At 40.5% G+C, this 26453-nt stretch overlaps 1 protein-coding gene and 3 long non-coding RNA genes across 4 annotated transcripts in view; 3 read left to right on the top strand and 1 right to left on the bottom strand.

Annotated features, from left to right (window-relative positions):
- PPP3R1 (protein phosphatase 3 regulatory subunit B, alpha) overlaps window positions 1-343 on the bottom strand; it is a 41065-nt gene extending 40722 nt beyond the window's left edge. Inside the window, exon 1 of the mRNA XM_062611194.1 lies at window positions 339-343. Coding sequence (XP_062467178.1) covers window positions 339-340 — 2 coding nt within the window. The 5' untranslated portion in view covers window positions 341-343. The remainder of the gene's footprint in view (window positions 1-338) is intronic.
- LOC134159840 (uncharacterized) overlaps window positions 1-26453 on the top strand; it is a 188523-nt gene that overhangs the window by 160827 nt on the left and 1243 nt on the right. The gene's annotated exons all lie outside the window — the stretch shown is intronic.
- On the top strand, window positions 362-3693 carry LOC134159838 (uncharacterized). The gene is made up of 3 exons (XR_009963314.1): window positions 362-670; window positions 1324-1395; window positions 1526-3693. It is a non-coding gene; the product is annotated as an uncharacterized LOC134159838 (long non-coding RNA).
- Window positions 3715-26058, top strand: LOC134159832 (uncharacterized). Its single transcript, XR_009963312.1, has 4 exons — window positions 3715-4833; window positions 4975-5028; window positions 20715-20820; window positions 23562-26058. It is a non-coding gene; the product is annotated as an uncharacterized LOC134159832 (long non-coding RNA).

Raw genomic sequence — 26453 nt, 5'->3', positions numbered from 1 at the left:
CGGGGAGGGCGAACCCCGCACTGAGGGGAAGGGGGGGGTGGTGGAGAAGCGGGTTTGGGGGCGGGAGTGAGGTGAGGGGGTGCCGGAGGACGAGGCGGGGGGAATGGAAGGACCGAGCGCCATGAGCGCTGCCGGGGCGGGGGGAGGCGGCAGGAGGCGGCGGCAGGAGGCAGCGGGGCACACGGAGGCGAGGCGGCGGCGGTAGGCGGCAGAAGGGAAGCGGGCGGCCGTGCCTACCCCCCGGAGAGGCGCGGGACGGCCACAGCGGCGGCCAGCGGGGAGAGCGGGAAGGGGAAGCCCAGCGAGGCTCTCGCCCTAGGGAGGACGTGGATGGCTCGATGGCGGCGGGGCGCGAGGGAGCGGTGGTTGTTGTGCTGGGCTCTGTAAGAGCGGAGGAAGTGGTGTGATGGTTCCTTTTAGAGGGTCTTGCATGTTGAGTGTTGCCACAAGATAGGTCTGTGTTTACTGCTGAGGTCTCTGTCCAGGGAGAGGTTCCTTCAGGTGCTCCAGAGCTGCTGTTTGGCTGTGTTCCTCCACGCACACCCTGCTTAGGCTGTTGGAGCCCTTGGTGCTCGAGCTTCCCTCTTTGCTCTTGTGTGGATTCTGCTGTCTGTGGAAGAAAATAACCCATGCAGAATGTTCAGCACAGGTGGCCAGTGGAAGCACAGCTGTGAGTGGTGCCTCCTTTCTTCATCTGGCTGTTTTCTCAGGGTTTTAATGTTATGTTATAAAAGGCTATCTAGGTTGGAAGATGCTCAGTACTTCACAGATTTTGGGATATCGTGTTTCTAGAGTGTTAATAGTGAGTTACATAAAACTAAAGGAAATGTGCTGTGATGAAAGTGTTTATGTGTACCTTTGTGGTTTGATGCTGGTAGCTAATGCTTTGTGCCCTGGGTATTTTGCAAAGTAAAAGGGCTGATAGAGTTGAACACAAATGAAGATGAAAGATGCAGTCTCAGTAACCCCTTTGAGGCAAGATGTAGGGCAATGCAACTGCTTGCATAAGTAAGGCTGCCCTTCAGGGAGTGATCTCTATATATTGTAAGGCTTTAAGTAGGCCAGATGACACCTTCAAAAACCTCTGTGAAGGGCAGAGCAAAATACTGAGTAAAGATTGGTTGATTTTACATTCTTTTAACTGTTTTTGCTCTTCTTTCTGTGCTCGTTTTGCTGAATGTGTTTATTTTGGAGTACCACGACACAGCACATAACACCGTGACAAATGAAGTGGTGATGTGAAAATAATAATTGCATATAAAATACTGTTGTGTTAGTACTGCTAAAGAGAAGATTCAGTATCATGTTGATGTTTTTTTTCAGGCATTTGACCCTTGGCTCACAATAGCTACGTATTTTGCCAGAGAAATGCCTATCAATTCTGTCAAGTTCAAGGTGAATGACAACCTAATTTGTAGGCAAAGGGAGGGCTGAAGTACTGATTTAAAACCAGGTTAATTTTTTTTTAGGACCATAGCTGAGCATGAGCTTTCCAGTTTAAAATCGTAATTTTCCCTCCCTTCAGCTCCTTCTGGAAAAGGAACTGCTGCATCATTGTTGCCCTGTTTGTGGGAGTCTGAGCTGGTCAAGGGCTAACACAAGTTACCTTCAGATTTCCTGGAGAAACCTGGAATCTTGACATCAACTGCTGATGTGCAAATGCTAAGAGAAAAGGGGCATCTCCTGTATGGAAGCCTGATCCGGAACCTAGATAATAAAGGGTGACTGTGAAGTTCAAGAACAGATCAGAATTTCTCATTTAACAGATTGAAGCAAAGTGCAGCAATAAATGTGCAGTTCTTAGAAACTATTAGTGACTGATGAGGCTTCTGTTCAGAAGCTGATACCCAGCACGCCTTCACACCTGCAGAAAGGAGTGAGCTTGACCAGGAAGAACGAAGAGTGGACTGAGGAGATTGCGCAGAAAAAATCTAGCAATAAAATAAGTAAATCGAGAACATGGTGATGAGTGAAACGAAGCAGTGGAGAACGGAAGGTAATTTGCACCAGCGAAAAGTAAACCAAACACTGAGGCATGACTGTAAGCTTTACGTTAACAGCAAGTCAGCAAAAAAGGCCTTGCTGTAAGAATCTGGGCCTGGCCGCAGTGGGAGGTTATACATGGTGAAATGGCCTGATACAGGGAAGGGATCTCCTGCCTTTACTTATTAACAGGTAGAGGTGGCTAGGACAACTTTTCTTTTTTGGGGAACAAAAAAAAAAACCCAAAGAACCAATTCTAGTTGCTAGGATGTCTAGAAATAAAACATTCCTAGATTTCACTGAAAGCTAGTATTAAAACCGACTGGACCTCAAGCCAAAAAAATAAAAATTAAAAATGAACAACTTAGAATCTCCAAAAGACAGATAAATTCTGATATAAACAAATCTTGCTGCTTACATCTGTGTCACTGCAGGCTTATCTAGCTGATGCAAATTTGGAGTAAAATCAGCTAAATGAAGTTGGCTAAATGAATATGGCTAGAATTTCTATTGCATAATATAATGGGACTAAAATAAACAGAAATGAGGAATATAATAGCATAATTGTTACGTTTTTAAGTTGCAAGTACAGACAGCCAAGAACTTAGAAAAAAATACAAATTTTGTCTTTTAATGCAGATATGTCACTGTTAGTAGTTTTGAAGCTCTAGATGCAGTACAAATATGAGCTAATTAGTTTTTAATTCCTTTCTGCTGTGCATATTTGTCAAAGGAGCTTTTATATCTGACTTCTAAAAGGTGTTAAAAATGTAAGATGGCATTTGTTAGTGTGTAGATCAGAGTCTGCTGAAAACCATGACTTGCATTTAACAATTTGTATTATTTTCTGACTAGTAATTTTGGAAATACTGATACTTGAATATGTTTTTTGACTACGTTTCAGGCAACTCTGTGTTTTGTCATTTTCTGGGTTTGGTAAAGTTTCTCTGCAGCATAATTACAGCCATTCAAACTAGGATAAATATTTGTACCCATATAATTGGAAGCTGTTTTAGCTACAGATAAATAAACATATGTAAACTCTGTACCTGTTTGGGTTCTTCAGTGTTATTAACAATAATGATGTGATTTGCATAGGGCTTGACCTAATGTTTGGAAAACAATTTCCATGCTCCTGCTTATGTGTCTGGACTCTAGCTGCAGGTCTTAGAATGCCTGTTTTAAAGTGCTTTTTGTGATACCTTATCTGTCACTAAATTTTTAGTTCTTTATATTTTTAATACAGCATGAATCTGTGATCCCCTGAGTGTATCCTTCTTTGTCTTGCCTTGTGCTGATCCTTATGTAAACATCCCTTACTCAAAAACATAGCTGGATGCAATTTGTATGGAGCATTCACCTCTCTGTTAACCTCAGGGTGAGGGCTGCCACCTAATCAAATAATCTTCCACCCTGACCCTTAACAGGCTGTAAGCAGCTTTTCCCAGGAAAGCAGGTAAAGTCTTGGGACAGTGCAGTAAAGCTTGAAAATACATGGTTTTTAAGCATATGTATGTGGGTTCCAGTAGGTGTGTCCTAAAAATAAACTCTTCTTTACTGCTCTAGAAGGAAAAAAGGAAAGCCACCTTTTTTTGGCCTGGAGGTAAAGTGCTTTCAGCTGCAGTGGGCAGGGAAGCTGTACTTTGTGAGCAAAGGAGGAAGCCTTTTTAGATGGAAATGAAAACCATCCATTCTCAGCATGTTTGAACTCTAATGTCTGTAAAACACTGTATTTATTCGTTTCATTTCGTTTGTAACAACAGGTAGAATAATAAGCAAATCTTAAGATACACAATACTGACTAGAGCTGCCAAGTGACTGGAAAGATAAAGTGCCTCTTATTTTATCTCTCTTACACCTACATCTGTCGTTTCAGTTGAGAGAAATGAAAGGGAGTCTGCCCTTATTTTCTTGCGTATTTGTGACAGCATGTATGACTTGCCAGCATTTGGGAGGGAAGGAGATGGTACTTCTCAGACCCAGTAATGCTCAGCTGAACAAAAAAAAAAGAAAGGTCAAATGCAAGAGCTAAAGGCACAGGGGAACATTGCTCTCTTTAACTAGAAAATGAAGAACAGTACTGTCCTTAAGACCAGGAGAAAGGTACAGGCCACAGAAGTCTTGTGAAGCTGTAGGTTAATAGGGTGATCTTTGGCTACCCATTGGTTTATTTTGCATCGCTGCAGAATGCTGGATTTTAAATTGCTAGAGCAAGTGCAACTGTATAGTTGTCTCTAGTATATGTGCATTTAATGAAGCAGTGGTTGTAAATGCTTCTGGATCTGTAGATCCTGCTGCCCAAGGTGGTGTGAATTAAATGACCTGACAGTAGGGTTATTTCTCCAGTTACCCTTTTCAACTCTTTGTGGTAATTAACAGCCCACAAGGACTGGAAGCCACAGATTGAAAATCCCTGCATGGCACTATTTTTTTTCCCCTTAACTGAGTTATAAAGAGTGGCCTTGTGATTTCCTGGACTTATTACCGGTTCTGGCTAGAATAAACCAGTAAAAATAAACTGGATAAATGGGGTAAAAATGCTTTCTATATATTTGACCCTATGCCTGTAATCATATCACTGTATCAACTAGTGCTGCGCAGAACAAATATGTGGAAATAATTTGCAAGAAAGATTGACACTAAAAGGTTACATTTTTCTTGAGACTGTGCTGTTTGCATAATAATTTCATATAGTGATCTTATTTGCCTAGCAGCTGATAACATTTCTTGATGGCATCCAGCTGTAGCTAGGGTTGGTATAATTGGCAGCTTCTTTCTGAAGACATTTGTTCTGGGGAACTCTGGTAAGAGCTGTGGGCTGACTGCTCAAAGACCTTGCAACAGCTGGAGGTAAGTGCTGTGAGCACCAGTGCAGTGTTTGATTTTTTCACTGATGTGCTTGTCTACCACTATTGTAAAGGCTTATTGCTTTTGTTTAACTTTGCTAGAGATATGCATATATCTGACTTGTGAAATTCTTATCTTTTGTAGTAGCTGATTCTGCAGAAGAGGTTGGCCTGCACAGGATGTTAATGAGCTATTAATGTATGTAACTTCAATCTGTGGAAACAATCACTTGAGTAATTTTAAGATGGTACCTGTTTATCATTGGTCATGTGTTGGCTGACTGGTTCAGGTTTTGGACCAGTACAAATTCTGAAGGTGATGACTCAGGCAGCAAGCTAGACCAGTAAGTTTTTTACTGTGAGGGTGGTGAGACACTGGCATAGGTTGCCCAGAGAAGCTGTGGCTGCCCCATCTCTGACAGTGTTCAAAGCAAGGTTGGATGGGGCTTGGAGCAACCTGGTCTAGCGGGAGGTGTCTGGGCCCATGGCAGGGGGTTGGAAGTGGATGATCTTTAAAGTCTTTTCTAAACCAAGCCATTCTATGATTCTATGATGATTTAATAGTGAAACAGCAGAATCTGAACTTTAACAATGCCAAAAGGTCTACTTTCTCTTGTGGCAGAGAGAAAAATGGGGAATTGCTTGATTGTTGATCTTCTAATAGTTTGACTTGGGGACAAATTTTGAATACCAGTAAGTAACCTGACTCTCTCAAAGCTAATCAAAATAGATGTTGTTGTCATGTGGAGTACCTTTTAGCATATCCCTATGTGTTGTGGGGAGTTTAATGAATATGTTTAGTGTGAAGTCCTCTGTCTATTAACGCTTTCTGTTGTCATGGAAGAGACAATAATTGCATTAAAAAATGCTGTCTTGTGTTATGATATGGTAGATTGCATCCATCTTAGCTATGCATTTTTCTATAGCTTTGATTACCATGATCTCAGTGCTCATGTAATCTCTTTTAATTTATAGCTATCATCTGTGTGAAGAATTAAGCTGCTTGTTAGGACTTTCAAAGGAAACATGATGCAGCATGATCATGTGTATTCATATAAATGTTCAGAGCCCCCTCAGCTGAGGAGATGAGACAATACTGGGGTAAGCACCATGCATGTGTGATTCTCCGCTCTGTGCATCTGTTCAATGCAGAGACTTTCTTGGGACTGCCTGTTGAGGACTCTGGTTTGAAGTTTCAATTTGAGAACTAGGAGGAAGTATACCCCATTGCCAACTAGGTCAGTTTGCCATAGGTTGTGATTTTTTTTTTCCCACAGGAATTCAGAAGTGCATCTAGGAACGCCCAAGGAACTTATGTGATTCTAGTACAGAATACTGCCTGTATTTTTACAGTTGTGACAGGTTTTACTACTGTAGTGAAACTGCATGGTGAAACTGGTTTTGGTGATGCTCTTTTCTTGAGCAGCAAAGCACCTGGTCTGTCAACTGTGCCTGTCTGTTGGTGTTAGAATCATCATTGGATCCTGCCTTTTTCTTACCATGGTAGTCTTCTGATATTCTGGATCTGCAGCATGGGACTAGAAAATCACCTCAGCTGTTAGGTGGTGGGTGAAGTTTCAGTCCTGCTCCACATCTTTCAGTAGAAGAGTGAAAATACTCTCATGCTGTTGGATAAGGATTCTGTGTTTTGTTCCCATAAAGTAGGTTCAGGTTCTGAATCCAAAGCGTTTTCACATCCTAGGTTTTATCCTTTCACCCTAATGATGGAAGGGATAGACTCTGCCAGTGAATGCTTGGTCTTTGCATTTTTAACATAGTATGGTCACCTAAGGAGTCATAAAAGGATTTTGTTTACTGGCATCCTCTTCTTCCTTAGAGAAAGAGTAGTTAAAAGACCGCAACTTACTTTTTTTTTTTTTTTTTTACAGTTATTACAGCTGCTGGGAGCTCTTGGTTTACACAAAGGTTAAAGAATTCCTTACAGGAATTATAACTTGGCTGGACTTGATGTTAATCTCTGTTAATCTGATGATCTTGTGTTATTTAAGTCTTTGGGCCTCCATGTTGCAAGAGGCTGCGTAATTAAAGGGGGCATTTGCCAGGGATGGGGTGCAGCTTGTAACTGTGGTAAGCTGTAAGTCATGATGCTTCTGCCTCCTACCTATTTGGCAAAGTACTATCTACATGCTGGTGTGGGATGGATTTGTAACTTCAGTGGATTTTACATTAGCTTCTGATCAGTCATGCTGTTACTGAATTCTCCCACAAGAAAAAAAAGAGATCTTCCTTTTCAAGAAGGGCTTGCAGAGTTCCTAGAGGATATTTCAAAAAATCAGAATAAAGACATTTGCTCATATTTTCATACTGGACTTACGCCCCATTAGTTCTGTCTCCCTGCAGACAGGCATGCATAATGAAAATGAAATTCCTAAGTAAATACCATCAAATATTGGGTGACTTAGTCATACAGTACAATTTTATTCCCTCTTTCAATAGGGAAGAATTCTGCTCTTTGGAAAATGTCCCACCACCATTAGAATTCTACAACAGCCCAAACAGTTTTTCCACTGGGTGATAATTTACTTAAATGTGCTATCCCTAGTTTAGGTAGGCAGCATTTATATGGTGTAAGAGATACTCCAGCCTGTCCTTAACATGAAATTTAATTTTAAAAACCCACTCCTGTAAGCCTTGTCCTATGCAGGAAGAGTAAGGAAGAGTAAGACCAGTAGTGATTCTAATGGTTTTCAGCTGGTGGGAAACTCAACATTTTGTGGCTTTTGTGCATGTGCTTATGCATAAATAACCAAACCAGAGGTTTAAGAAAATATCATCACACAAAAAGGAGTAGTTCAGATTAGTCTTATCAGAATATTCAGATTATTCTTATCTCATTCTTAATACTAATGAGACAAAACTATTTGTGTTGAAAAATTTATGTTATGATTTAAAGAACCTCATGTCTTTTCCCATTCAGCTGAAGCTATTACGTGACTCTTTCTGCAGACTTAGGGATAGCTGGTAAAATTGCAATGGAGAGTTAGTGCACTGATAGGTGAATTAACTTCACAATGTCACGAGACCTCTGTAATGTATGTAAATCTCAGCATTAAAAAAAGGTGGAAACTTGTTTAGAGTTGTAATAAGCATGTTATGAGTAATGTTACGACTGCATGGGTTGAAAGCAGATGAAGATTTACTGAGGTGTATACAGTTCTGTTGGGCCCACTATTCCCAAGGTAGCTGTAGAGCCTGTGGATGAGACAATACAGGCAGTCTAACAAACCTCCTTGGTGTAGTTGCAGTCAGTGTCTGTCTTGTTATAGCTCACACCAGTTTTGGACTAGAATAAAAACAACACTGTAGTGGCTTTTTGGTCGACGTAATTTGCAGTTTTTTGGCTGACTTGTGCTCACAGGAGTATTTTGCTACCTTCCTGTTGCTAACCAGCAGAGCTAAAAGCGTAGGACATGTCTGGGAAATGTTTATGTTCTGCCCCTCTTGCAAATAGAAACTATTCTGAGAAACACCCCTCATGGCATGGTGAGACAGCATGCTACTTGTTGATTTTGGCATATGTAGTAAAGAATAAATACAGGTCATCAATACTGTCTTGCCCTGCTGGATATGAGCTCTTCAGCTTGAGCAACACTTCAGTAGCAAGCAGCTGAAGGCTTTCATTCCCTGTGTCTGCATCCTGTAATCATACCATGGGATAAAAGGGACTAACTAATGCCTCAATACCAGGAAATACATACCCAGTCTTCTGCTGATCAAATACAGTGGCAGTTATTATTGGGTTTAGCTTAGGGTCAGGGAAGAGAGAAGGACTGCTGTTAGGAAGGAAGAGTCTTGTTTGTACAGTGTTCAATTAGGTATCTGGTTTGTATAATTGTTAAGGAAGAATTTGCCTCTCCAGTGGCAGGTCCTTTAGTTTATTGGTATTTTAGTAACAGTCACTGCACATTTTACTGCTCAAATGGTTAATTTGTTAGTGAACATGTATTCTGTTTTGAATATGTGGGTGTTTGCTCTAACTGAAAGCATACACCTGTAGATGTATGCTATAGAGCATAACAAGCTTAAAATACTGACTTCTTGGCATTATATTAGCCAGTGTGTTTGCTCAGTTTCTCCATTCATGAGTAGCCAGCTTTGAGTATTCTCCTGTATATTTCATGACAGTTCGGGGTTTTATTGTGAAGGTGGTGAGATACTGGAACAGGTTGTCCAGAGAAGCTGTGGATACCCTATCACTGGAAGAGTTTAAGGCCAGGTTAGATGGGACTTTGAGAAGCCTGATGTAGTGAAAGATATCACTGCCTGTGGCAGGGGGTTTGGAACTACATGATCTTTAAGGTCCCTTCCAACCCAAACCATTCTATGAAATCTGTATTTTGAGAGAATTTGTGTTGGAATGACTCTGCAAATAACTTCCAGTTACGAGATGAAAATAGTTTCCCAGGGATTGTCTGGTTCCACTGAGCTATGAGATTGAGGTGGAAGCATGCTGAATCCCTGAGCAGATCAGTGAAAGACTGTTGCTGTGGGTAGCTCCAGTTGCCCACTCCCTCGGAGCTAGCATATAGGCTCTCCAGCATCCTTAATGTCCGCATATGGTGTGTGGTTCTGTTCAGGAACCACACCTTGGTCAAATGTGTCCTTATCTGTAGCAATGTGCTTCTGCCTGATGCTATTCTGATGAAGACCACGGACCAGGTCCAGACTTTCTTGCCTGCATCAGGTTTAGCTTACACCCTGTTATTTCTGTTCTGTTTTAAGGAATTACTAAGCACTTCAGTAGTAAGCTTCTTGTAGAATTGGGGATGACAAGTCTTGATCAGGACCTCAGTGATTCATTGCTACCAGTATTAACAAATTGATCACTTTAGTATCTGTGGGGTGGGTAGGTGTTAACCCTAAAGTTTAAGACAGGTTTTCTAGTGTACATGCTTTTTCTGGATGTCACTTTGGGAACACTTCCACTAATACGCTGTTCATGTCAGAGTTTAAATAGAGGATTTTTTTACCACCAGATTTGTCATTCATTTGCTGTGTGACTTTACACACTCAGTATCTCAGGTGGGCATGTAAACTTCAAGGCCTCTTTTGAAATGTTCTTTTTGAAAGGCAATAGTACTATTAGGTGGAAGTTTTGGAAGTTATTATACAAACACATAGTGTATTTATGTGTGCATTTATATTTATGAAGTATAATCCATAATTACTTTTTAAAGTACATGATATTCAAATGTGGTAAATTCATCATTGCTTGACATGTCCAGCCGAAGTACTTTGTCGTAGAAGGGGAAAATCCCCCAGGTTCTTCTTGACTGAAAATAATTCCAAAGTGTAATATCAGCAGTGTTAGGGGATTTTTATTTTTTTTTAATTATCTGCATAAAAGAGGTAAGCAGAATAGCTCATTAATAAAATGTCAGGTATTAAAAGGGAGAAAAATACAAGCTGCATATTTTCTTTGTTTCAGTACTATGGTCTAAATTCATGGTGAATTCAGTTTAATACTCAACTAAAGTCTTTACTGTTTCATGTTTTCATTTAAACAGGATTCCTAAGACTGAACCATAAAAGTTTGAAAACAACTCAAAATATTAAAGGTATTAATAAAAATATGCACTTTGAGCTGTACAATAAACGATTTATGTGGCTCCCAGCACAACTGATAGCTCTTGTTGCAGTGTTTGGGGCATCTGGTCCCTTGCCACAGATTATCTTGTAAATATAAATTAATATTTTGTGAATTAATAGTGACACATTTTTTTTAAAGGATAAAAGGGGATTTAGTTTGACCTAATTATCCAGTTACTGCCTTCGGCAATAACTAGATAACTGAGTATTTAGCTGTAGCTAAGTAGTTGAAACAGAGATCACTTCTATAAATATGTAAATGCTTGTAACTTAAAAATCCTTTTATAGAAGATCATAAAGCTGTAAACCTTGGTGTTTGAGAAGATCTGGGTTTGATTTGGATGATCCCTGAATAGCTATTCAGATTATAAACTGAGTTTCTTCCCTCAAATACCTGCATTGTCTTCAGTAATAGATTTGCATGCGAACTGTAGGAAGGTGTTTGGCCTATTCTTAGAGCAAGTCAAAATTACACTCTGCTTCTTCATGATCAGCTGTACATCTTCCTATTATCACTTGTGTTATCAACAATATGTGCAAGGCATAGAGAAAGTCTTTGCCTTGTGGAAATTTACAGCCTAATTGTAAAGGATAACTAAATGTTAATGATTTTATTAGGGTTAAGATTCACCATTAAGTTTAAGAGTGTGGGTAGATACCAGGTGTGTACATTGGTTCCTTCCACGCTGCAGTAAAAGAAGGGTATACGCTGTTGGCTTTGCCCTTCATACTGGAAGTTTCCCACATATGATCTACTTGCATGAATCTGCATGTGGCAGCTTCCTAACTCAGTTCTTAAATTATTATCCCTCTTAGCTTAAATGTTTCATGTACCTAAAGTTTTTCTGAAGTTAATTATTCTGGCAGTTGGGCTGAGGAGTGAATAATGTGTAGTTGTGTTGGTAGGCTGGGGCGGAGAGAACAACTTCAGTGAGTGAAGAGAGCTGTAATAGATGGCTGGGAGTAGAAGCCTCTTTTCTTTCCCACTGTCCCCAGTGCACCATCTCCAGCCACAGGTGTAGTTATTGACACCCAATGGGTGAGTAAAGCTGGATTTCATGATCAGACTTGAGACCAGGGTTGGATCTGGGTCAGGCTGAGAGTTGGAGGGGGTGTAGTGCATGTGGACAGGAAAGAGCTGGCAACAGATGGCATCATAGTGGAAAGAATGAGGCAGCTCATCATCTGGCAATGTTTCTGCTGCATTTTGCCAATTATTTGTTTTTCTTCAGGGAGGAATCCAGTCTTTGGTTAAGTTTTGTCATTGTTTTTTATAGTCATTGATCCTAAGAAATCATCTTGTCTACTCTGAATTTAGTATTCCTTAAATTTAAAGCAAAATTAGATGCTAAGGAGCATGGCTAGTGATTATATTTTAGGACTAGATTTGCTTAATCAAAAAAAAAAATTCCAAGTTATATATATAAATGTTATGACAAAGGGTTCCCCAAACCCCTAAGCAGAATATTCATCTTTGTGGCAGATGGTTTTACAGTAATTAGTGATTCATAATCTTTTGAAAAGGAAGTGAGCTACTCATGAGTTTATGAACTAAGCATTTTGACTAAACTTACTTGTTTATATTGGCTTACTGCTTTTACAGTAAGCTTATTGTTAGGAAATACTGTTTATATTTTACAAGTAGGGGTGATTTAGTTTAGTGATTGCATAGAAGAAAAGGACTTGCACTTTAATTTTTTATTCAGTAAGTATTTCTTAAGCTTTGTTAAAGAGTGAGTTTTATTAATCATTCCTGTTTTTCTTAAGCAAGCCTTAAAATGTATAAAACCAAGCATTAACTTCATCTCTAGGGAGTTTAGCAGTTTAGATGTTAGAAGAGATCGGATTCTCATTCACTGATTTTTCATGTGCTTTTATTTTAGTTCTCGCCATAGGTTTAAATCATTATTAACTTGCTAATGAAAAATAGTGAACATTAAGCTTTAAAATTTTAATGCTTTTTCTACATCGGTTTAGTTAAAGAGTAGCTGTCTGTGAGAAGGACAACTGCTTTCTTGAAGGGTGAATTAAATTATATATAAACATTTATTCATGCTCATCACCATAGTAACTGAGGCCTCAAGTCAGTGTGCTTTGCTGAAGAGGGTTGCAAATACTGTAGTGAGCCAAGGCCTGAACTTCTGTATCAGAGTGCAGCTTCACATGATTAAGGCACAGCTCATCCTTGCTACACCTTCTTGACCTCCCCCTTGTGCCACTCATGTATTCCAGTGACTGCAGGCGTGGTGAAACAGGGAGCTAATGTGACTGAAAAAATACCCCCCCCCCCCCAGTGAGTGTACACCAAATCGTTCTTCTGATCTGGCTGACCATGTGATTGCATGAACATTAGTGAGGAACTGGGGAGAGTAGATAATGTGCGATTGTGTAAGCGTGGGGAGACACAGCTACAAATTAAGCTGATTACAAAACTGCTGCTGAAGCTACTTGTTTAGGGTCTGACTATGTTGTAGCTGAAATCACTGACAACCAGGTACTGGGTTGGAAGTTAAGCCATTTTAAGTGAGGAAATTATTTAACCTGTATTAATTTTGAAGTGGTTTTGTGACTTTAGGAGCATATTCCTGAGGCAAGTCTATCTACTGCTTATACAAAGTGCTGTTGCTAGAAAAGAAAGTGCTAAAAAGAGTCGTAATTTGATGTCTCTTCTTATATGCTCACCTCTGAAAAGTGGCCACAGTCCTTTATCAGAATGTTCACTTCAGGAGCTCTGTTACAATCAACTTACTGCATCTCTCTATTTTCAGTTTTATCTTCTTTTCGTCTCTGTCTAGATAATTGCTTTCAGAGAAGCCTCATCTTTTTACTGCAGCTTTCTTTTAATATCAGCAAGGGGAGTAGCTGGCTATTTTTTGTAGCCTATTTGTAAATAAATCTCAGACGTATTCCATTTTCAGCTGCTCTCTGTCTTATAAAACATTGCAATAGAATGTGTTTTATAACTATAAAACTTTACTGACTCAGCCTTTAAAACATTTCTCTTAAAACTTGATGGAAGCTTTTACTTTTTATTTGCTACATTAACCAGGCTTTCAGTTTGAACTTTTAAAATTATGGTGCCATTTTATTTTGCAGCATGCTTTAGATCATCACTTCACCATCCAAGGTCCTGATCCCATGGAGACATGCTCACTTGTTTAACAGTACATGTTTCAAGTGGTACCACTGATTTATTACTCTTCTTGCACTGTTACCTGATCTGAAGATAGTCAGGTAGTGGGGTGTCCACATTACTTCTGCAATATTTGCAAAAAGAAATGATTGCAGGTGTACCACTAATCACGCTAGCACTACTAATCACGCTAGCAAGCTCCAGCATGAAATGTGATTTTTGTATAACCATTTATAGTCAGAGTTTTTAAGAGCTGTAACTCTACTTTTGGCTTGGTTAACTTCTGTAGCTGTTGTAGATTACATTTGCAATCAAGTTGTTGCCAAACTTCCACTCAGTGTTAAGGGCATGTTTACTACTGCACAACTGCATAGTGAAGAGTTGCAGTAAAAGCAAAATAAACTCGTAAGACTCTTGACAAAGCAGCTTAGTGTCACTGTATGGGAGTCTGATGGCAAGTGGATGTTGGGCAGAAGCTCAAACTGACTGTAGACCAAAGCAGAATGTTGTTGGCAGCAGTTAAATTTTACTGTTCCATTATAGCTGATGTGTCCTTTATTGCAGTTCTAATAAAAACATCTTGCGAGTGTTCCAAGTACTGTTTAAAAAAGATTATAGATATAAGAAAACTGGAGTCTGCAGCCTTCAGTATGTGGTGTTTGCACTGTGCAAGGTTTTCATCTATCAGCCAGGTTGAGTGATCTGATAGCCTCCTAAAAGGACTGTGCACATTACGTTTCTGGCACTGTTGTGGAAAAGAATGCTTTTGGAACATTGGAGTCCTGTTACTTCTTCAGGAGTAGATGCAAAGGGTAAATGTGGTCCTTCCAGATGAGGGTTAAGGTATGTTAATAGTGAGCTGCAGTGGAGCTTACATTATAACTGCTTTGGATTGGACATCCACACCCACACACCCCTTTTTGTTTTAAAATCTTAGCTGCATTTTTGCTGGTGTGAACACCAGTAACTGCTTGAGCTTTAAAAAAAATGTGGCCAAGGGAAATAATATTACTGTGTTAACATCTGGAGAAGCCTTTTTTTAGCTAGCTTTAAGGAACAAGGTGTATGCAGTGATTATCAGCTACATTTGACCAGCAGAATTTCCAAAATAGTAAGATCCCTCTATGAAAACAGACTGTAGAGCAGAGAAGAAAGATTTCTGTATTATCCTTACAGGAGGGAAGATATATCCACCTAATTTTTGTTAAACACCAAAAAGTTGTAGAGAACCAGCACCTTATTTTCCCATTTGTATTAAAAGCTTCAATTGTGTTAAAAGGTTTCATGGAATCATAGAATAGTTAGGGTTGGAAAGGACCTTAAGATCATCAAGTTCCAACCCCCTGCCATGGGCAGGGACACCTCACACTAAACCATGTCACCCAAGGCCTCGTCCAACCTGGCCTTGAGCACCGCCAGGGATGGAGCATTCACAACCTCCCTGGGCAACCCATTCCAGTGCCTCACCACCCTAACAGGAAAGAATTTCCTCCTTATATCCAATCTAAACTTCCCCTGTTTAAGTTTTAACCCGTTACTCTTGTTCTATCACTACAGTCCCTAATAAAGAGTCTCTCCCCAGCATCCTTATAGGCCCCCTTCAGATACTGGAAGGCTGCTATGAGGTCTCCACGCAGCCTTCTCTTCTCCAGGCTGAACAGCCACAACTTCCTCAGCCTGTCTTCATACGGGAGGTGCTCCAGTCCCCTGATCATCCTTGTGGCCTCCTTTGGACTTGTTCCAACAGTTCCCTGTCCTTTTTATGTTGAGGACACCAGAACTGCACACAATACTCCAGGTGAGGTCTCACAAAAGCAGAGTAAAGGGGCAGGATCACCTCCTTCGACCTGCTGGTCACACTCCTTTTGATGCAGCCCAGGATACGGTTGGCTTTCTGGGCTGCAAGCGCACGCTGTCGGCTCATGTTCATTTTCTCATCGACCAACACCCCCAAGTCCTTCTCCGCAGGGCTGCTCTGAATCTCTTCTCTGCCCAACCTGTAGCTGTGCCTGGGATTGCTCCGACCCAGGTGTAGGACCTTGCACTTGGCATGGTTAAATTCCATGCGGCTGGCATCAGCCCACCTCACAAGCCTGTCGAGGTCCCTCTGGATGGCATTCCTTCCCTCCAGGGTATCAACCAAACCACACAGCTTGGTGTCATCGACAAACTTGCTGAGGGTGCACTCAATCCCACTGTCCATGTCAGCGACAAAGATGTTGAACAAGACCGGTCCCAACACCGATCCCTGAGGGACACCACTCGTTACTGGTCTCCAGCTGGACATTGAGCCATTGACCACAACTCTCTGTGTGCGGCCATCCAGCCAGTTCTTTATCCACTGAGTGGTCCATCCATCAAATTGATGTGTCTCCAATTTAGAGACAAGGATGTCGTGTGGGACAGTGTCGAACGCTTTGAACAAGTCCAGGTAGATGACATCAACTGCTCTACCCCTGTCCAATAGTAGCCCCATCATAGAAGGCCTCCAAATTGTTCAGGCAGCATTTCCCCTTAGTGAAGCCATGCTGGCTGTCACCAAGCACCTTGTTGTTTTTCATGTGCCTTAGCATGCCTTCAGGGAGAATCTGCTCCAAGATTTTGCCAGGCACAGAGGTGAGACTGACTGCTCTGTAATTCCCTGGGTCATCCATTTTCCCCTTCTTGAAAATGGGGGTTATATTTCCCTTTTTCCAGTCATCGGGAACTTCACCTGACTGCCAGGATTTTTCAGATATGATGGACAGCGGCTTCGCAACTTCTTTCGCCAGCTATTCAGCTTCTTAAAGACCAGTCAACCAAATATGGAATATTAGGGCTCAGGAAACCAAACTTCTTTGTTTCTGGTATTATAGACAGATCTCACCCCCTAGGTTTACACTTCCTGAAAAGTTGGGACAACTGGTATTTGGGAGAAAGGTGTGCTGCAAGTACATGCAAGAAGTTTACAGTATTGGAATTGGGAGATAAAGTAGAGTTATGGCCTGACTCAGCATGGTGTGTGTGAACCTGATTGGGTCTGAAATCTTGCCACAACTTGACTCATCCCTTTTTTCTACTGGCAAATTACTTTTGCTCATCCTTTTTTGTTTTAGTTTTATTTTCTGTTGTAGACATGATTAAAAGCAATTTGGAATAATTCCAGTACTTACTGTGGTGGATTGATCCTGAGTGGATGGTAAGTGCCCACCAAAGCTGTTCAGTCATTCCACCTCCTCATCTGAACAGGGGAAAGAAAATACAATGAAATACTTGTGGGTCGAAACAAAGACAGGAAAAGATCATGGGCCAAGTACCACCATGGGCAAAACAGACTCCTCTTTGGAAAATCAGTTCAATTTATTACCAATCAAATCTTTAAACACCTTTCCCCCACCCCTCCCTTCTTCATGGGCTTCCTGATTCCTGTACTGTCTCCACCCCACCAGTGCAGGGGGACAGAGAATGGGGGTGGTGGTCAGTTCATCCTAAATTGTCTCTAATGCGCTTTCCTCCTCAGGGGAGAACTCCTCACACTCTTCCCCTGCTCCAGCACGTGATCCCTCCCACAGGAAACAGTCTTCCATGAACTTCTCCAGTGTGAGTTCTTCCCCACAGGCTGCAGTTCTTCCCTGCTCCAGCGTGCGTTCCTTCTACAGGGCACAGTCCAGGAACAGACTGCTCCGGTGTGAGTACCCCGCAGGGTCAAAAGTCCTGCCAGCAAACCTGCTCCACTTTGGAGCAGTATGTCTCAAATCTCAGTGAAGATGTCCATATGCTTTCTAATTTTTTTTTTCTTAAATATCAGATATTTTTGTGGAGAATTCTAATTTTTAGCTATTTACACTTCAATGCAGGTGCTTTTACAGGCTTCTGCTCTTATTTGTTGTCTTCAGAGTATGGAAAACAAGAACGACTTTGTGTCCATTGGTATTTCACAGATGCACATTACTCAGAATTTGCAGTTCATCATCTAGAATGTTGCAAATGCTCTCTTTTATCAAGTAGGTCAAACACCTTAAAGCCACACTGGATCATAAAACTTCTTTTAAAAGTATTTCATGCTTTCTGTAAATGCTTCCTGTAAAGCTTCATGCATGTTGTAATGATATCCAGGCACCCTGTGAGTGTTCCATGTTCCGTGAAAGTGTGTGTCCAAATCAATGTATTGCCTTTGCCCCTAAGCTGGAGGCACTGTAGTTGCCCAAGTTCAAGTTTTACAATCAAACAGCAGTCTAACTGAAGGAGAAACATCCTGATAACTGTTCTGGTTTTCTACACTTGCTTTTTGTTCTCGCTGTGCCAGGCAGGAGTTAAATTATGCCCTCTTGAGACTGCAGTTGGACTCTTCAGTCACATCCCCTTTTCTTTAGTTAAAATTGTAGTATGTCTCTTCTGCAGGAGTGGCACAAAAAGGAACCGTGTTGGGATAAAAGATCTGGTACTCCCCGGATAAGCAGATATGTAGCTTGGTAAGGATTCTACCCTACCATGTCTTTTTTCTAGAGAAAGGGTTGAGGCCAAGAGGACCTTAGGGAGGCAAATAATTATTTTAACCCTTCATCTTGTTAGAAAGCAATACTTAGAAAGAAAACAACCCCACACTTGATGTTTCAGTTTTATGTCTACAATCCATAGTAATTTTACAGGCATGATGCAGAAGTAGGCTATAATTTAGTTATATACAGTCTTAGTAATGACATACTAACTGTGAAGCTCTTCTCACCAAACCAGGTTTTTGTCATAAATTCACTGTTACAAAATTTACAGCTATAGATCAAACAAATTAAGCATCCAAAACTTCCAGTGAGCTTTTCATGTGTAAATATTTCACTGCCGCTAAATATGCTTGAAAATGAAAAGGTTTTGGTGAGTTCTTAGTTGGCACGTGTTTTTCTAATCTTTATCAGGAAATGCTTTTCATGACAAGGGGCAATTGTTCCCTTTTCAGAATTGTCTGAGATTTAAGGCTTCTGATGTCCCTTTTTCTTTCAAAGCAAGTAAAGCAGATAGATGCTCGGCAGTTCTGAAAATCAAGCTATGTATCTAGGTATCTAGCTTTGTTTGAAACATTCTGGATCAGTTTATAAGAGTGATTATTGGAACTGGAGTGAAACCAAGTAATCCTGTTGCCCAGACTTGAATTCTAATTACATGCCTTGTACTCTGCCCTTTACTTCTTTATCTTAAGTATAATCTACTCCAGTGTTTTGTGTTTCTCAGTGGCAGTTTCCAGTTGTGAGAGAGTGATTATTTTCAGGATCTTTAAAAAGTCCATAATTTCTTGTCAAATGTTAGGGGGGAAAAATCTACTTAGAGAAACAGGAGTCATGGAATGAGTGTAAATATTGACACACTGTCTTTGAAGCTCCAAGTCCTAGTGTGAAACTTGATGTCAGTCACTTTCAGTCCTTGTACTTAAAGTAAGTCAAATGAGTGCTGAAATGCAGTGTTCCTCAGTAAAGATTTTTACTTGACCTAAGGAGATTTAACCTTCCAAGATGATCTCGGCTACCTTCCAAAATATATTGCTGAGGATGCTTTTTTTCCTGCTTTCTGTGTTCAAGGCTTATCACTATTCACACTGATCTTTCAGAAGACTCTCTGGACATTTCAGTTTATGAAACATCAGCAACAGATATCATCGTGATGAAAAAATAAAAGGGACAGCTAAGGCAGCTTTACACAGCTATCCCTTTTCCCTCTGGGACTTGTTAAGTGTTACACAAACAAAACTCTCTGGTTGCCTTTGCTTGTGTAGGGACTTGCAGTCTTTTCTCAGACTTTGTTGTCTGGCCTGTTTTGTTTCATTATTAATATTTAGCAGTTTACATTTACCATATAGCATGATCATTTTGCAGGGTTAATTATCTGTGAACAGGGAAAGTTTTGTTCTGCAAAACTACCCTGAGCATAGAGTGTGATCTGACATTCTCTGCAGGTTGTTTGGATGTATGTTTGTTTTTTTTTTAATGAAATATTAGCTAGGGCTTTGATTAAAGAAAAGTTAACACCACTAAGTTATCAGGGCAGAGCTTACTTCTCTGACTCAACATTTAGCCTTCTGTTTAGCTGACCATGGCCTGCAGCTGAATCTGTCTTTACTAGTGTTGGTCATGTGTAAGCCAAAACACAGCCTGCATGCTTATACCATAGTTGGCTTTGCAGTAATAGAGCAAGTATTGAAGACAGGGAAGCCTTGTAATATTTCTTTTTAGTTATGACTTTAATAGGAGGAAGGAGTTCGGAACAGCATGTGCTATTTTTTATGTGGCTAGTCATACATCAAGATTGTAAGATCTTTGGAGCAGAAGATGTATTTTGCGTAATCCTTTCTACCTCATTTTCTCCACAGAGCTTTGATCTGTGATTAGATCTATGTGTATAAATCTGTATATGTAGCAGTTAGTTACTCATAGCAGAACCAATTCTTGAGCCTAGTACAAAGCTAGAAATGAGGCAAATAGGGTATTTGTAGTGCTTTGAGTGTACAAACCTTTAATGTGTTCTTAAATACAGAAATTGGTGCCCAAGCTTAATAGCTATCACATGCAAAATATGTTTACCCTGATATTTTGAAATTACTACTTACAACAGGCCTCATGGGCTCCTTGTCCCCTTTGTGTGCATGTGTTATTCCCACTGTTGATGCTGGGAATTAGCTGTACACATCAGGAGGAGGATATACCCCCTGGACTAGAACTTAGACAGTAGGGAGTATGAAATCCTCCAGCTATTAGATAGCAAGAACAGCACAGCTTCAGCATTGCTCCCACTTGGCTTGTCACCTCTGCATTTTGTGATTTTGTGCTAAGGAAATAGTAATGGAAGTAGCAGCTGTGAAATGTGATGATAGCACAGTGCTACCTTGATAGAAATTGCAGCTCAGAGCTGCGGACCAAGTGTGGCCCTTTAAGGACTTTGAATGATGGAAGTGATCTGTTTCTTCAGGAAAAAGCAGCCATCCAGGCTGACCCTAGTGTAAAGCTTATGTCACTTGCTGCATTAATAAATGGTTGTCCAGAGAGAGGATTGCTTTCATTTGTGTCCTTTAAAATATATTTTCAAATTTGCATTCAGTTATTTGTTTCATCTATTAGGCCAGATCTCTTCTCAAGATGTTCTGTTCTTTGAATTGCCGTGGTTTTTTGTTTCTTTTCTAGTACTGTCTGGGTAGCTGTTACCTTCAGTCACATGAGTGAAGTTTATATATGTCAGATATGTCTGGATATAAACGGTGTTGGACTTGACATTCTCAGTTTCTTCTATGTAAGTAATTGCATGAGGGGGAGGAGTAATAGTGTGATATAACACAAAGGTTCAAGAATGGTTTATCTTATAAGTGCTTGATCTTTTGTTTTCTGGGGGGTGTTCTTCATTTTCTGAATCTACTTTGCTAATACTGTGTGGAAGCTGTCAGGCGTGGGGCACTCCAGAACTGTTTAGAGCTCCTACACGTTTCCAAAACGAGAACTACAAAAGATTCAGTCAACTTTGCAAGAGAAAAGCTCCCTCCTGTGGAAGAGATGAACCTCTGCAGTGACTATGAGCAACGTTGGGGCGTTTAAGACTGTGATTTTACATTAGCAAGAAAAAAGAGCACAAGCCCTGTAGGGGTTTGCAGAGGCTGGAATTTAAAAGCATGTTCCCTGTTATTGTTCCCAAAGCAAGTTCTTCTGATTTTGAATGACTTATTTCTAATATGTGTCAGTTGTAGCTGTTTGCGGTCTGTAAGCAAAATTGGATCATTTAAATAACATGTGGCCACAGTGGAACCTTTAGTGTCAAAGGTGTCTGAAGCACAAGGGTGCTTTAGTGACAGGACAACGGGGTATGGCTTGAAACTGACAAAGGGGAGATTTAGATTAAACATGAGGAAAACATTCTTCTTTGTGGAGGTTGTGAGACGCTGACACAGGTTGCCCAGAGAAGCCGTGGCTGCCCCAATCCTGGCAGTGTTCAAGGCCAGGTTGGACAGGGCTTGGAGCAACCTGGTCTAATAGAAGGTGTTCTGCCCGTGGCAGGGGGTTGGAACTAGATGATCTTCAAGGTCCCCTCCAACCCAAACCATTCTATGGCTCTATATTTATACAGATTTTGCTTTCTGTAGCTCTTTGCTGAAAAACCTAAGTATTTTGGGCACTTCTGTGAATTAGAGTCATAGAATTTACATAAAAAAAATCAATTGTTTTTCTCTTTTCTGAATGTAATAGTTCTGTATATCCTGACAATCTGTATCAAAATTATTTTTGATATTGCTGCAATTGGGGGTCAGAGCTGAACTCAAAGCCCTGTCTGACTTGAAAAATGCAACTGCACAAAAAGCATAAAGATGAATTTGTGGAGGAGCTGGAGCTAGAATTCATCTTGATATCAAATTTCTGCTAGAAACAGTATTTTTACCTTTGAGCTGAATATGATTCATGCTTGTGATCTGAAGGTGGAAGGCTGTAGCTCATTAGCACATTAGCAGAACCCTGAGGTGTTTACTTCCATAAATGCTAATATTATTCCCCCAAGAATGAAGCACAGGGGAGTGAGAGGTAGGATAGAGGAGGGGAAAGACAGATTATTTAGCCTTGCAGTGGAGATTAAATTTACCAACTCGGATTCATTGCCAGGTAGAGGACTGAGACAGCACAGAGTGCATTGACCCACTGCAGAAAAATGACATTAGGTGTTGCAATCCTGTTAACTGGCAAAATGCTGAATTACAATCTTGTTCAGAGCTAGCTGGGTTCTAGCTTGTGCCACACAGCAACATGGATGTAACTTTGGTTACAGAAACGTGATTTGACAAATTCTTTGTGACGTGTAATGGTGAAGTCAGGTTTGGTTATCTTCTATTTATAAGAACTGTGAAGGTTCTGTAGCTTTAGTGAATAGTCTGTATGATAGTGCATGTTAAGAAATGCTGCTGAACTTGAGGGAAAGCAGAAACTGCTCATGAGGCTGCATGCACTGAAAGCTCAAGTCAGGGTGATGAGGGATGCTGGTAGAAGTGCTCTATTGAAGAGGTTCAGTTCTGTGTGAGCTCCCTGGACCTCAGTCTGCCTCTGATCTCCATTTGGACCACAGAGCTCTCAGTGGCTGCTGCTCTTCAGGTGCTAGTTTGAATTAAATTCAGAAAGTAAAGGGGAGTTGCGTTTGCATTTAAGGAGTTTCACCGGGTCCTGCAAGTAGTGTGTTTGTGTGGGAAAAGTGGCCTACGAAGTTACAAAGGGCGTGGGGGAGTCTTTTTGATGTGGCCTCCAGCTTAGAGATGGCTCCTGGGTCTTAAAGTTCCTTCTTACTATATTTCCTCTAAGTAGCACCATCTAGTGATTGGCTGGAGTATTTTTGATTGCTGCTTTTTTTTCCCCACTGGCAGTTCTATTCTGGTTTCTTAAGAAATTGAAGCTAGTGTTGAGCACATTTTGTCTCCACCCTCGATGTTAAATGTTTTTCATGAAAATTGAAAGAGAGGCTAAAGTCCTGTAATTGAGTTGCTTTGAATTTTATGAAATTACATATCAGAACAGAGCATCCATAATGACAGAAGGGCTGCAATATGTGTGGAACCATAGTATTAAAACACCAGAAAATCCACGGGAGATGGACAGGAAATTAGCCCACAGTTCACTGTGATATACTACTGAGGAAAAAAAGGCAAAGTAAAAGTTTGACTAGGTTTTTCATATTCACAGGGCAGTGATTTTTGTGAAACAATTGTGAGCTGAAAGAACATTGCTTCAAAACCCTCAGCAGTTAATTTTCTTTTACTGGAGCAGTGGGAATTGAAATAATTATTAAAATACAGAAGAGAAAATTTACCAGAGCTGGGCATTTATTCTTGACTGTAATGGCTAATAATTTGTACCTGTTCACTTCAAATGAAGTCTTGTTTGAAAATCTGTAGACCATGGATAAAATAATTGCAGAGAAATGGTCTGGTGTTTTTGCAGTACTTTAAAGCATGGGTTTGGATTATCTGGTGCACATTGCACTAAATCCTTCTTCTCCTCCTCCAGGAATTCCACATCTAAGGGGCTACACAGCAGGTAACTCATAACTGATCTGAGATATGATAGAGCCAGCCTGCTTTTTTAAAGCACCTCATTTAATCTTTCATTTCTATGACTTTTAATAAAAGCCCAGAAGGTAAGAAGGAGATGGACTAAAATAATCTGTTAATTAAAAACAAGCAAACAAAGAATAACCCCCCAAAAAAATGAAAAGAAAGCACCAACTTTAGACTATACATTCTATACATAGAATTGGCCAGGGCTTTTTCGTTACAGTAAGTCTGAAATGTGGAAGTATCTTAGGTGAATCTGTTGGCATAGCAACTTAGATTGAGCAGAAGAGTGCCATCATAGTCAGAAAATAGTGTATGTTGTGATACTGTTGCATGCTACTGCCACTTCTCTGCAGACAGGGCCCTCTGGGGTTCACATTAAACTCATAATGATTCAGTTCAAGCTTCTAAGAACATTTGGCCCCGGCAGCACATACACTGTAGCTTGATGTAGATCTACCAATGATGTTACAACTGTCACTCCCATAACAGCAGGATGGCACCTAACCCTGTAGTTACCACGCTGAGAAGGGGCAGAAGGTCCATTTTACCTCCAACAGAGTCATATGGTTTTTGCCTTCATCATCAACTGATAGTTTATTTGTTGCTTCTCTCAGGGTGGTTTGAAGGCTACAGAAGTTACTGGATGGAATACTAGGCTGTGCCTTGCTATGTGGGATAAAGGGAGTAGGAGTGTCTGTTCTCTGGGGGAGGAAAACAAAGGCATTACAGGTAGTGTATGAAGCATTTATATATGGCAGCATTGAGGAAAAACAGAATATCAAAGCCTTAGACTTTGTCAATGATAATAACAGCAGATGTTATGAATTATATATTTTTAATTGAATATTTTGCGCATCAACATTGATGGAAAATCTGTCATTACTTTTAAGCCTTGTCTCTGATGGAGATCTGTTTGTATCTATCTACGTACCCATACCTGAGCAGTGCAACTCACTGCAGGTCAAAAAATTACAACCTCCAATGATTGCAGTGGGAGAACTTAATGGTTCTTCATTTGTGTGTATCTTCTACAGAGAAATTCAGTGAGTGTTAGAGCACTGTGGAAACAATCTTTGTGATAGTTTGAGTTCTTCAGCACTGTAATGGCTGTGGCATCTCCACCACTGACTGTCAGCAGTGCCTTCTGTCCAAATTTACTTCTTTGTATTTTTGGCAACTGCTCATTTTTTTCTTATTTATAGCTGGGATACAGTTGGAATCCCTGTGAATTTCTTCTGCAGAAAGAGGTAGACAAGATTATATGTAATGTGTAAGGTCATTCATGAGATTATCCTTCCTGAGTGCACAGACCTAAACTGTGTTGACTAATAAGAGAAATAATGACTTTGAAGTAGGACCAGAGAAAACGATGCAGAGAGGGCTGGTTTCCCTCTTCCTGGGTTGATGCAGTCTTGTGTTCCTAAGGCTGAAAGCCAGGGCTCCCAGGGATCTGAAGCTTTAAATGCTGGTCTCAGGGAGAGGAGAAAAGGAAGTAGTCCAAGGAATGCTGGCAAAAGCTGCCAGGAATGCAGCAGGGAAGGCCCATGAGCAGGAGTGCCTGTCTCTCCTAGCCAGAGATCTGGATTAGCTGCACTGAGGGGACTTTCCAGTCATTGCTTGTGAGCCTTGCAGAGCTAAGGGAAAACATGAATGTTGTAATACTCATTATACTGCTGCTTTGTGCTGCAGGGTTGACACAGCTATTAATTCAGTACTTTGAATTCTGGAAGCCAAAGCACTTGTTTCAGATCTCAAAAAGGTTAGCATTTACAAAATGCCACATCCTTATTTAATCAAAGCTTCACAAGGAGACTCTGGAAGAATAGAACTGTTCAGCTTGGCACACACATCAAAATTTTACATAGCAAGTGAGGCAGGCACTCTTGACCAAATGGAAACCAACCTCTGCTGGCACGTGAAAGCCTTGCATTATAAAACTCGGGTTCATCATAGAGATGTTCTGTTCTCATCTTTTATAGGAAGAATGTAACAGATGAGGTTTTCTGATACTCTGCTAGTCTGACATCTGCAAGGGTCACTCTGCATCTGCAAACCAATGGATGGAACCTCAGCTGAAGCCAGTGAAACCTCCCTACCTTGTGTTAGCAGGGCATGGAGACTTTACCAGTATTATTTCTTTTTCAGATGCAGTCAGCTGGTGGGAGATACCAAAGCCTGTAGTGGCTGCACTAAACACAAAGTCTTGTGAAAACTCTAATGATACAAGCCCTGTGCATGATCATAACTGTAATAATCATTACTAATAACTTGCTTTTGGATCCTGTTACTCAGCAGTCTGAAAGTGTTAACTGCTACCTAAATATAGATGAAAAAGTGACTCTGAAAGACTTTGTGTCTTTGTTTCAATCTGTCTTATGAAAATGAAAGCTGGAACGCTGCATGAGAAAAATCTTGAAGTCTTTCACGGATAAAACCTTTAGATATGAGTGTCTTGTGGTTTCAGTGGATTGACACGTTTTCAGCATTTTCTGACACTGTAATGAATAAATATATATTTAAGCTGAGTGTATTATGTCCTGTTTGAATTTTGGAGTTCTGCACTAAAATTGAAATACTATTTAGAAAAAGCTGTGTAAAGAACAAAGTTGTCTGGAGATTAAATGCTGCTGATTGAATAATGCATCAGACTGTCACAGCAACAGTTTTTTAGTGACTCAGGCTCTATGAATATTTACCAGAGTTGTCCTGCATGAAAGAAAATCAAACAATTACTTTCCAGGGAACTGCTGAAGTCTGGCGTCACCTTTACTAGGAGCAAATGTTTGCTTTGTTAGCAAAGCACTTGTGCAAGGGGAGATCGATGGGGCTAGTTTGCTTTATG

Source organism: Pezoporus occidentalis, unplaced genomic scaffold (assembly GCF_034315485.1).
Source record: "Pezoporus occidentalis ecotype Australia unplaced genomic scaffold, CSIRO_AGI_Poc_V1 ctg10, whole genome shotgun sequence".
Lineage (NCBI taxonomy): Eukaryota > Metazoa > Chordata > Aves > Psittaciformes > Psittacidae > Pezoporus > Pezoporus occidentalis.
This window is presented reverse-complemented; position numbering and strand designations above follow the sequence as displayed.